The sequence below is a fragment of the Odontesthes bonariensis genome, chromosome 8 (genome assembly GCF_027942865.1).
Source record: "Odontesthes bonariensis isolate fOdoBon6 chromosome 8, fOdoBon6.hap1, whole genome shotgun sequence".
Classification (NCBI taxonomy): domain Eukaryota; kingdom Metazoa; phylum Chordata; class Actinopteri; order Atheriniformes; family Atherinopsidae; genus Odontesthes; species Odontesthes bonariensis.
The window spans coordinates 32,475,407-32,488,382 of NC_134513.1; the positions used below are offsets into that span (position 1 = coordinate 32,475,407).

General features: G+C 41.3%; 1 protein-coding gene across 6 annotated transcripts in view; it reads right to left on the bottom strand.

The window, feature by feature from the left end:
• The window catches only part of nav3 (neuron navigator 3), a 201,475-nt gene that overhangs the window by 65,228 nt on the left and 123,271 nt on the right, over positions 1–12,976 (bottom strand). For 5 of the 6 annotated variants that reach the window (XM_075472210.1, XM_075472212.1, XM_075472214.1 and 2 more), the window contains one exon: positions 138–536. In XM_075472210.1, the coding sequence (XP_075328325.1) occupies positions 138–536 (399 nt within the window). The remainder of the gene's footprint in view (positions 1–137; positions 537–12,976) is intronic. The other variant, XM_075472215.1, reaches the window with a different exon arrangement.

Genomic DNA, 12,976 nt, shown 5'->3' on the forward strand with positions numbered 1-12,976 from the left:
TCAGACTATTGATCAAACTCTTTCATTACATGTGAAAACACAACTGTACTTTTTATGGTCAATGATACGACAAAACCTTTGAAGCAGATACTCAGGATTAGTCAGTGAGACAGAGGAAGCTAACATGCTCATCCTACCCGTTGCTGATCACATCCATCCGGCTGTTCTTCCCTAGGATGTCCGCATCACTCATGTACCCTGCCATCTCCATCTGCTTTCCTCCTTCAAGCCCTCCTTCTCCCTTCTCCCCCTGCTCAGCCCCCTTTGCCCCTGCTCGCCTCAGGGGGGCACTGTACACAAACCTGGAGGGGTCTGAGTGCCCGCTGTAGCGCCCTGTGTTGGTACCAGCGCCTGCTGTGCTCGATCTGGGCGCAGAATAGCCGCTTGGCATGGAGGGGGCATCGCCTGCCTGGAGACGCGGGGTTTGTGATTGGCCCAGACGCCAGGCCATGGGGGAGGAGCGTGCGGTGAGGGTGGGTAGACTCCGCCCATTGACCTCAGTTGTTACCGTGGTGTCAAAGGTCGTTTCTAGTGTACTGTGGAGACAGAATGGTAGAAAGAAAAAGATTATTTGGTATTGCTCTTTAAGCGTAACTCATCAAGGCATCTACAAAATTCACTGCAAATCAGGTGAAAAGATCTGTGACAAGAGCTGTCCACAGTTGAGTCAGGTGCCACTCCCTTCAAATCACAAGTGTCTTCTTATTGTGCTTTACGTGTGTGTGTGTATATATATATATATATATATATATATATACACACATACATACACACTCACCGGCCACATTATTAGGTACTCAATGAATTTAGGTATGTAGAGGTGGTCAAGACAACTTGTTAAAGTTCAAACCGAGCATCAGAATGGAGAAAAAAGGGGATTTAAGTAACTTTGAAAGTGGCATGGTTGTTGGTGCCAGATGGGCTGGTCTGAGTATTTCAGAAACTGCTGATCTACTGGGATTTTCACGCACAACAATCCTTCGGGTTTACAGAGAATGGTCCGAAAAAGAGAAAATATCCAGTGAGCGGCAGTTGTGTGGATGCAAATGCCTTGTTGATGTGAGAGGTCAGAGGAGAATGGGCAGACTGGTTGGAGATGATGGGTAGGGAACAGTAACTCAAATAATCGCTCGTTACAACCAAGGAATGCAGAATACCATCTTTGATCGCACAACACGTGGAACCTTGAAGAAGATGGACAACAGCGGCAGAAGACCACACCGGGTGCTGCTCGTGTCAGCTAAGAACAGGAGCTGAGACTACAATTCGCACAGGCTCACCAAAATTGCACAATAGAAGATTGGGAAAACGTTGCCTGGTCTCAATTTCAGCTGCAACATTCAGATGGTAGGGTCAGCATTTGGCGTAAACAACATGAAAACATGGATCCATCCTGCCTTGTATCAACAGTTCAGGCTGGTGGTGGTGGTGTAATGGTGGGGGGATATTTTCTTGGCACACTTTGGGCCCCTTAGTACCAATTGAGCATTGTTTAAATGCCGCTTATTCTTGCTGACCATGTCCATCCCTTTATGACCACAGTGTACCGTCTTCTGATGGCTACTTCCAGCAGGATAATGCACCATGTCACAAAGCTCATATCGTCTCAAACTGGTTTCTTGAACATGAGAATGAGTTCACTGTACTCCAATGGCCTCCACAGTCACCAGATCTCAATCCAATTAAGGACCTTTGGGATATGGTGGGACGGGAGATTCGCATCATAGATGTGCAGCCGACAAATCTGCAGGAACTGCGTTATGCTATCATTTCAATATGGACCAAAATCTCTGAGGAATGTTTCCAACACTTTGTTGAAAGTACGCCACGAAGAATTAAGGCAGTTCTGAAGGCAAAAGGGGGTCCAACCTTTTATTGGCAAGGTGTACCTAATAAAGTGGTCGGTGAGTGTATGTATGTATGTATATGTAAATATATATGTGTGTGTGTGTGTGTGTGTGTGTGTGTGTGATATCTTCCTAAAATGCTGTTTCTTCCAGTGTGTTGATTAAAAGTAGGAGGAGAGAAGAAAGAGACGAATCCCACAAGAGCAAGTGTTCGACCATCACACTATATCACAGAGACATGAATGGAAGGAGGAACAGATTTTTTTCTAGAAAGTGTTTCATCATATGTGAATATGTATAAAAACACATGTATAATGCATAAAACAAACACCGGCTTAAAGGGCATTCACAATGCATCCTTACAATGGCAAGTCTGGCAATTATCTAAATATATGAATATAAAAAGTATACCTTTAACCCATAACTGCATTTCTTAGCCTTTATTATACAGTGAAATATTTACAGACTTGTGTCATTTCTGAACTGTCAATCACCACTGACAGATATATAACAAGACCACCATCACTTCTATACTCTCCCCTGCACTGATGTATCTGAACACAGAGAGTAAGACATTGTAATGGTGGTAACTTGCTGGAGCTCTCTGCTGGGAAAAATAGTGCACTGCACTATAAATAATAAAAATAAAGAACAAACTCAATATTAATCCAGACAGTCTTTTTAAGCTACTCATGTACATTCCAGTCACAAATATCCATGCACAGACAAAATGTCAGTTATTTTAGGTAGAATCTACATATTCCTGTTTTGTCATTATACTCATTATCTCTTAACATTCACTTATTAATTGAGAATGAGCAGAAAGCAAATCAATTCCCAAAAACTGGCTTTACAACTGCTAAAATAATGTTATATCTTTAGACAGTTTGGTTTGATTTGAGAATACTAATATTTCAAGAGAAATAATTACTTCAGCTGTTGCTGCTGTTTGAGATGGAGGACATAGGCTGTATATGTGGAAAAGCCTTTTTGGGTGCCTGCCTTTGTACACTGGTCTTCATCAGGTGACAAAAAGCAATGCCATCTGAAAGTAGCATCAGTGAGAGGTGTGAGAACAGCTCTCTGTGTGTGCGTGTGTGGGTGTGTGTGTATGTGTATACACTTGGCGAGAAAGGACAGAACACAGTATCCCTGTGATGCCAAGTGCCAACATGAGAAGGGCAAAGATGCCAGCCATATTCGCGACACATCTCTATCAACACCTTTTGAGACCAGCGCACACACTATGACAGAGGCAATACCAAATTATAGTGTCTAGATAAATGATAAAGAACGCTAATCAGACTAGAAATTACAGAAAAAATGCAGAATCGATTCACCACTGTATGTATAATGGGATCATTTCATAATGGACCCGGACGAATCCTATAGTCTTTACCTGCAGTAAAAAAGACAAAGTGGGGGGGACTGTGTGGGTGCAGGGGCTCAAAGAAAAGAGAAGAAAAAAAAAAATTGAATATGTAAATAATTACTAGAATTACCTACAGTTTTTTTAAATTAAGACCACATTTCTTATAAACCCTGAAGCTTTTAGAGAGTCTTTGCTTCCCTTCATTATTGAGCATAAAGCAGAACTCCAACCAAAAATAAATCATGATGGAGACTATTTTATTCTTTGCCAAGAGCTCAGAAGGAGAAGAATCCATGTTGACAGCAGGGAGCTGCTTATTGCTGAGCAATGTTAGATATAAATACACTTTGTCTTGCTGCTGGTAATGAGCTCGGAGTTCAGCATCTAGTTCTCGATGTGGTTAGTTCAATTCACAGATTTGGGTAAAAATACATTTCTCTAGCAACACCTGAAAGGCACTGATAAATGGTCATGTACAGTAATAAATGCAGCATTTTTACGTAGTTGCAGCTCTAATGTGAGGCTCTGAGGCAGTTGGTAAAAACTTATGCAGAAAATTGTAAGACTTTGATTTATTTTTCTTGCATATTTTTGTATTATGTCAGTTTTTTACCCTTCATTTACACACACACTCGCTTCACATTATCCATCACAGACTAAAAACTTGTCTTTTCTAGAGGTGGCTAATAGTGCTTTCATCAAGCTGAATCATGTCACTTCCCATCTCAGTCCAAAAAACTCACAAGAGCTATGTCAAGGATTGAAAAATGTTCCTGACTTTTACCCACTGTGACTTTTTGGTTGTTCGTGGGTTTGCTGTTATGGTAACACTGCAATCATTGCAAACAGCTTTGTATTGAAGCATTAGCTAATATATGTTTTAAAAAAAATCATGTTCGCCCCTGAATCCAAATCATATAATAAAGTTGGGCCAAAGCGCTATCTCTTCAGCTTGCACAGCAGTGAGTAATCTATCCTGCCCCACTCGCTTTGCTCTCCTGATGTAAACAGAAAATTAACAAAAATGATGCGGTAAAGTTTTTGTTCAAAATATCATGCAGCAGCTCCAGAATCCCAACGAGATGGGGAGATGTTAGCTGTGCTTGGATTATCTTTGAAGATCAAAGTCTATCTTTACACTTGGTGCTTTTTTCCCCTTTCAATTCAATCAATACAATTTTTCATTGTTCGGATGACAAAAAAGCTGTGGTTAATTAAATGTGTTTTTGATCAATACAAATTGCCTATGAAGGCTCCAACATACCACGATGAATGAATGAATGTAAGAGTTCTGTTAATTGAGCTTTAGAGAACATCAGCTGCCATCAGCTGGATGGAATGGGTGTTCAATCAATGGTAATTTGAACTGAAACATCTATTTGAAGCAGAGAAATTTTCACCAACATATACAGTTATGATACAAAGAGAAAGATATAAATTGTGCTTGGTGTATTCTCTCCTGATACTTCAGCTTACTTCCACAGTCTAAAAAAAAAAAAACATTTTAGGTTGATTGGTGATTCAATATTCCCTGTAGGGGTGAGTGTAAGCATGCATTGTCGTTTGGCTCTGAGCTGGCTCTGCAATAGACTGGCATTCAGAGTACCCTGCCTATTGCCTAACTAGGATAGGCTCCAGCTTATCTAGAAAGTGATCTTTCTATGAGACCGGCACTGAGACCAATGCCGATGTACAAGCTTTAGTGAGGAGATTTGAAAGGACCTCAGTGAGTGCACCATGATGTTTCACACAGATATTCTTTTATCAACAGTGATGTCAAGCTGTATCCAAAATTCTCTCCAAATCATCGACCATCTTGTTGGAAATTTAACGTGCAAAATCACATCCCATTGTTTTATCTTCTAATAGAACACAAATTTCTGGTCTGCATATGTTTTAGCTTAGATGTTTTAAAGGGTTAGTTCCCATCCAAAAGATGGACATCATCCTTCGTCAGATTTCATCCCACACATCAAAAGTAACACAGTAATGCAAACTAACCAACTAAGGCAGCAGTAAGTGTGGGAAAGAATGGCCAAAGAAATGACCGCAGATTCGATTGCTACCATTGAAGTCTCGTAGCCGGTTCTGACAAATTGGAATCGTCACAAATAAAAAGGCTTTTACTGACAACACATGGTGTTAGCCTGCTATCCTTGCAAGGAAGTGTTTTTGCAGCCCAGATACTGTTAGCCACGCAGTCACAGGTGGAGTCATCACAGGGAGGTTTCATATTCCAGCTTTATTGTTATCCATTTTTCTAATTCTGCTCACCATGGGTCTGATAAAATAATCTCTTTTTCTTTGGAAAGTAAATGATGCCACAAATGATGTGGAAGTATCAAAATGAAGTATCTAACTGGCAGCCGTGATAAGAGCTGTTCAAGTTTTAAGGAAATAAGGTTCAGTGTTTCCTTTATTATCTACTTTAGCAAAGAAGACACTGGACTATTCTTTTATGAAAGAAACAAGATAATTCCTTCCCACTAATATGATTAATCAGACATAGCCGCTGTCTTACGACACGATAAAAATAGCAATCGATGAAGTATCTTAAGCACCTTTTGTGGAACATTTATTGAATATCTGTAGTTTCAGTGGTACAGACCCACATCTCAGTGTTAGTGTGGTTGGATTCTCTTTGCAGCACAGTCTTCCTTAAGAATCTTTCCAACCATCTTTCTATATGTACATCTATATGTTTATCAGTCAGGTCAAGTAAAGGTGCCTATGAAAAGACAATATATATATATAGGCTATATTTTTTTTACTCTGTCCATACCCCATGTATGAGGTCACTCAGCTTTTCCTGTGAGAATTCCTCATGTCTGAGCTTCCTTGTATTCTTCTGTTGTGTTTATAGCATTATCATGTGACTATTTGTAACAAAATAATTTTATGTCATGGATTATTGCAGTAACTCAAAAACCTAAAGTCAAAATTGTTGACATAATAATGACCAGTGAGTGAATACACACACAATACACAGCAGCACACTGAAGTTCCTCTTTCTACATTCAATCAAACTGGTTCTTACACAGCTTCATTAAGGCTGCTGCCATCTTATAACTGTGTTTACTGCTTTGCAGCTCTATCACTTCAACTAGTCATACAACGCTTCATACAAAAAACAAACATACTCTTGCTGCTAATAGACAGGTATGATGAATCATTTTCCACATACTTCATGGTGTCTGTTGTTGTGCATCTGATGGATATGAATGATACTTGCATCTTGAGACTATTGAAACACTTCACACCCCAGCCGTGTGGGTCCCATTAAATGTGGTGGTAAGACAATGGAACTGTATTGATCTTTCCTGGCTGACGCTCCTCTGAGGAATAAAGAAGTAGAAAACAAACACACACAAATGCACACGCACACAGACCCCCATCTGTCATGGCTGTCGGCAGCCAGGCCACCATCTTCCTCTGTAAATGGGGCAAAACGCACAAAATGATAGACTGAGGAAGAAGGGGAGAGACGAGCAGTAAACCACTGCCCTTGGAGCTGACAGATACCAATGGTTATAATTTTGTCTTTGCCTGAGCCACAGTCTTTTCATTTTGTGTTGTTACACACTTTGTAACGCCCATGGCTCACAGATGTGACAGTGTTTTAAGGTGTTGGTTGTCTATCAAATCCTGAATGTCATTACATGAGTGCCATCTGGTGAGGAAGGTGTCGCCTGCTTTAATTAAATCCAGCAAATGTGGAGGAGAGGATGGTAAGGTAATAGCGGGAACATCACGAATAGGTGGAGACATATCTAACTGTGTGATAAAATGCACAGGATAAAAGTGAGGCATCAGATTACAAAGTGCCTCTATATCCCAGGACTACTAAAGCACAAGGAAACTGACTGAATAGGTGTTGAGGTTTAAAAATTTGACCACAAGAAGTTGTTTTTTTCCTGCAACCTTAAGTTTTTTTTTCTCCAGGTTTTCTAAAAAAAAAAGTGTGCATCATTAGTTTTGGTGATGTAAAAGCTGAGCATCTCTTTGTATTAAATATATCACCTATGTTTGGTCATTCTTGTGATGTGCTCAGTGACTCAGGAATCATTACTACGTCACGTAAATGTTAAAGCTGTTCTGAGCAATATTTTTCCATTTTTAAGATCTTTGTATGAGGTAGGGGAGGTCAAATCCATGACTTTGTGTGTCCTCTTTGAAAGTTTTTAACACTTCTTTAAACTAAACTCTTGTTTTAATTTTCCAGCCTGCAACTTTATTGACGCCCAAGATCACCATGTTCCTGCAGATGTTTCTGCTGAACAACCTGTGATAAACTCTGTAAACACTTCCTGCTCAGCATCAACAAAGACACTTTGCAGGATACAAGGAGTACTTAGCAGCTGAGGAGAAAGAAAAAGATTGAAAAACTTGTGAAACAAATGTGAAACAATCTTTTGAAAGGATGAAAAAAATGAAAAGTGAATCAGACACGTTTCCACTGACTGGATGGAAGCATATTAACTATGCTTTTACTAAAATAAGTAGTTGTCCAAACTACAAAGCTTTTCAGTTAGTTTATCGTTGGCAAAAGCCAGGTCAGAACCAGTTTGCTAAGTTGTTTCCATTTCGCCTAATGTGCATCAAGTCTAATCCAATACGGGTAGAGACCACCTGACCCCACAGAGTAAACAATACTGTTTATTAGTGGTAATTTAAAAGAAAATGTTACCCATTTCCTGAATTTTCTTGCATTTTGTAATGGCAATGAAAAAATGTGTACCTGTGACTTTATTTTTTACACATTTTTTATTTTCTTTGAAAAAAACATCCTTTTGTATTTCCACCAGAAAAACATGGAATCCGACAGTGTAGTTCTAAAAAATCCAGCCATGTGCTGTAATGCTGAAAATATGGATGCTTACAATTAACCACAGGCAGCTGAATAGATCTTTGTTTTTTTCATTTTTTTTTATTTTGGGTTCCTAATTAATGTCTGAAAGAAATGACATGATGCTTGTGGAAAGTCAAGTATGGGGGAAGTCTTGCATAGCTAGAAAAATTCAGCAGAAGTGGTCAGTAACAATGATCTAATGCTTGTAAGTAGTAGAAACCAGAGCTTTTATATTTGGGTCTAAAGACAAATATCCCATTTCAAACTACACTGCTCAAAAAAATTAAAGGTACAGTATTTTATCAGGGTATGGCATGAATTCAATTGCACTTTTCTGATAATGATTTGGTCAGTTAAGTGGCAGAGGGGGTTGCTAATCAGTTTCAGCTGCATTGGTGTTGATGGAATTATCAATTCAATTCAATTCAAATTCAAAATTCAAAAATACTTCATTTATCCCAGAGGGAAATTAAATGTTGATGTAGCTCAATTAAATCAAGGAATTATTATAGATGCTGATGGCTGTGGGCAGGAAAGATTTCCTGTAGCGGTCAGTTTTGCATCCAAACTGAAGAAGCCTTTGACTGAAGAGACTCTGTTTTCCGATAACAGTATCATGGAGAGGATGTTCAGGGTTGTCCATAATTCTCTTGATTTTATGCAAAATCCTTCTTTGCATTATTGTCTCCAGAGGTTCCACAGTCGTCCCCAGAACAGAACCAGCCTTCCTTATCAGGTTGTTGAGTCTTTTTAGGTCCCTGGTTCTGATGCTGCTGCCCCAACAGATGACGCCAGAGGAAATGACGCTCTCAACAACAGACTTGTAGAAGATCTGCAACATCTTGCTGCAAACCTTGAAGGACCTTAGCTTCCTCAAGAAGTACAGTCTGCTCTGTCCTTTCTTGTAGATGGCTTCACTGTTGTGTCTCCAGTCCAGTCTGTTGTCCAGATGGACACCAAGGTATTTATATTCCTCAACCACCTCCACTTCTTCTCCCATGATGGAAACAGGGTTTGATCTGACCTTGTTTCTCCTGAAATCTACACTCATCTCCTTTGTTTTGTTAACATTCAAGATGAGATGATTGTTCCCACACCATGCCACAAAGCGGTCCACCAGCTCTCTGTACTCAGCTTCTTGTCCATCTCTGATACACCCGACAACTGCAGAGTCATCTGAATATTTCTGTAGATGACAGGAGTCTGACTTGTACTGGAAGTCTGAAGTGTACAGAGTGAAAAGGAATGGTGAGAGTACAGTCCCCTGTGGTGCTCCTGTGCTGCTGATCACCTGGTTAGACACACAATTCTTCAGTCTGACAAACTGTGGTCTGTTTGTCAGGTAGTCATTAATCCAGGTGATTGTTGAGGCCTCCAACTGAGTCTTCTGGAGTTTCAGACGAAGCAGATCAGGCTGAATTGTGTTAAATGCACTGGAGAAATCAAAGAACATGATCCTCACAGTGCTGCCTGCTTTGTCCAGATGACAGTGGGTTTGTTGAAGCAGGTGTATGATAGCGTCTTCAACTCCAACTCCATGGCGATAAGCAAACTGCAGGGGGTCCTGATATGTGCTGGTTTGCTTACACAGGTGGGTCAATAGGAGTCTCTCCAGGACCTTCATGATGTGGGATGTCAGGGCAACAGGTCTGTAGTCATTGATGACTGAAGGATGACTTTTCTTTGGTACCGGAACCAGACAGGATGTATTCCACAACATTGGTACCTTCTCTTGGGTCAAACTAAGGTTGAAAAGGTGTTGCAGAATCCCACAGAGCTGCTCTGCACAAGCCTTCAGGACTCGGGGGCTGACACCATCTGGACCTGCAGCCTTGTTCCGATTCAGTCTCTCCAACTGCCTCTTCACCTGACTTCTAGAAACAGAAAAGTGGGAGGGGGAGGCAAAGGGGACAGCAGCATCTCCTGATTTGGTTGAAGACAAACTAGTGGAAGCAGAAGAATCCATGACTGAGGTGGAGGTGGAGATGTTACAGGAAAGCTGTGGGTCAGAGGAGGGTGGGATGTCTCTCTGGCTGGGAACAGGAGGGGAGGATGGTGAGCTTGTTCCTGAACTGAACCTGTTGAAGAATGTATTCAGCTCATTTGCTCTGTCCAGACTTCCATCCATCCGATCCTCCCTCTGCTTGAGGCCTGTGATCTTCTTCATTCCTGACCATACATCTCTGATATTGTTCCTCTGCAGTTCACTCTCAAGCTTCTTTCTGTACACCTCCTTGCTCTCTCTGATCTTGACTGAGCTGCTTCTGTATACTCCTCAGTACCTCCCTGTCTCGCTCCCTAAAGGCTCTTTTTTTCTTGTTTCATAGTTCCTTTAGCTCACTGGTGATCCAGGGTTTGTTATTAGAGAAGCATCTCACTGTTCTGGTGTTGTCCACACAGAAGTTTATATAGTCAGTCACACACTCAGTCATGGCATTAATGTCCTCTCCATGTGGCTTACAAAGAGAAATCCAATCGGTTGCATCAAAACAACCCTGTAAGGCTTCTTCAGCTTCCTGTGACCACTTTCTAACAGTCCTTTTTGTGACAGGGGTTTATATGCTGAACAGAGAAAAACAAGGTTGTGATCTGATTTACCCAGGGGAGGTCTTGATTTGGAAATGTATGAATCCTTGACATTTGTGTAAAACAAATCCAATGTCTTGTTTTCTCTGGTAGAGCAGCTGACAAACTGTTGAAAAGCTGGCAGTGTAGCAGAGAGTGAGGCATGATTAAAATCACCAGATATTGCCACAAAAGAATCGGGGTGTTGTGTCTGTATCTTAGCAACAACGGAACTGATGACATCACATGCAGTGTCGGCAACAGCTGAGGGTGGAATGTAAACAGCCACCAAAACAACACTGGTGAACTCTCTTGGCAAATAATATGGACGAAAACTTACTGCCAATAGTTCAATGTCAGGACTGCAGAGAAGACTCTTCACAGTAACATGTCCTGGGTGACACCATCTGTTGTTGACAAGCACTGCCAATCCACCCCCTTTCCTTTTCCTGCTACTCTTTAAATCTCGATCTGCTCGTACAGTCAGGAAGCCCGGCAGAGAGACGCTGGAGTCGGGGATATGATCCTGCAGCCATGTCTCAGTAAAACACATAATGCTACATTTCCGATATTCTTGCTGAGTCCTTGTCAAGGCTAGAAGTTCATCCAACTTGTTAGCTAACGATCTTACATTGCCCATGATGATGGATGGCAGAGATGGTTTGAACTTCTTCTTTCTCTATCTCCTCTTTGCTCCTGCTCTGCATCCACAACGCCTCCTTTTCAATTCCAGTGGGATTTCTGGCTTCAGTTGTCGAATTATTTCTGCTTTTCCAATGTTAATCAGCTGCTCCCTCGTTATGCATCATAACAAAAGAGCAAAATATACAAAAGTATTGGGAAAAATCAATCCAGCTGCACAGCATCCAAGGCAGGAAGGAACAGTTGTCCAAAAAATGCAATTTCTTCCAAGAAAAAACAGGAATGAAATTTAGAAAAAAGAAAAAATCTCAATGTGAGGTACAGAGCTACTCCAACGTGCTGCCACCCTCAGCGGCGCATTCTAGAAAAAAACAACAAAAAAAACAAAAAAACAAACAAAAAAAAAAACAGGTGCACTAGAGGGGCAACAATGAGACGACCCCCAAAACAGGACTGGTTTTGCATGTGGAGGCCATTTCAAGTTTCTCCCTCTTGATCTTTTTGAACTGGTTTTCCACTAGTGTTGGCTTTAGCTAGAGTCATTATCATGACTGGGAGCATGAGGCGATTTCTTAACCCTACAGAAGTTGCACAGATTGTCCAACTCCTCCAGGATGGCACATCCACGCGTGCCGTTGCAAGGAGATTTGATGCGTCTCCCAGCAAAATCTCCAGAACATGGAGGAGATTCCAGGAGACAGGCAGTTACTCTAGGAGAGCTGGACAGGGCCATAGACAGTCCTCAACCCATCAGCAGGACCGATATCTGCTGCTTTGTGCAAGGAGGAACAGGTTGAGCACTGCCCGAGCCCAACAAATTGACCTGCAGCAGGCCACTGGTGTGAATGTTTCTGCCCAAACAGTTCGAAACAGACTTCCTGAGGGTGGCCTCAGGGCGCGACGTCCTGTAGTGTGCCCTGTGCTCACTGCCCAGCACGGTGGAGCTCGATTGGCATTTGATACCTGTGATAGGACGTGAACGGGTCTGGAGAAGCCAAGGAGAACGCTATGCTGCCATCCTTTTATTCCTAAGACATTAAACTGTCCATATCAGTATAGACATCCAACATATTTTTTTTTCACATTGAAATCTGATGTGTTTTCAAAGTGTTCCTTTAATTTTTTTGAGCAGTGTACATCTAACAAATCTCTTAAACCAGAATTTCTTGCAGCCTCTTTCTTCACATATCTATGGGGCATCCCGACTTTATCCGCTTTAAGCTTTGCTTCACTTACAACAGGCAGTTCAAATTCCTTCAACATAATGTTGAATTAATGTATGGTACCATCTGTGTGCCTCAGTGGCGGCTGCTGACTTTTAAAACAGGGGAAGCCCATATTACGCCATTGTGACAAAACTACTAGCTAACACGACAAACAAATGCACAACAGGAATATGATTAACAAAACTTCTAAACAACAAGGATGTGTTTCTTATTTACAGTGTAATATTTACAAAAGTGTATGTGTGTGAGGATGGAAATGGAAACGATGGGAAATGAGTGAAACTCCGACAGCACTTTCACAGACAACCAGTCTCTTTCGTATCCGCTTTGGGACTGAAGTTCCAGTGTGCTTCTCCCCGCTTAAAAATTCGGCTGCCACAAGATCTCTCATGATGGACAAACACTAACTCCAATCATCACGACACAGCCCCTCATATTGACACGCCCACGTCTAATCTCCCATAGACTTCTATAG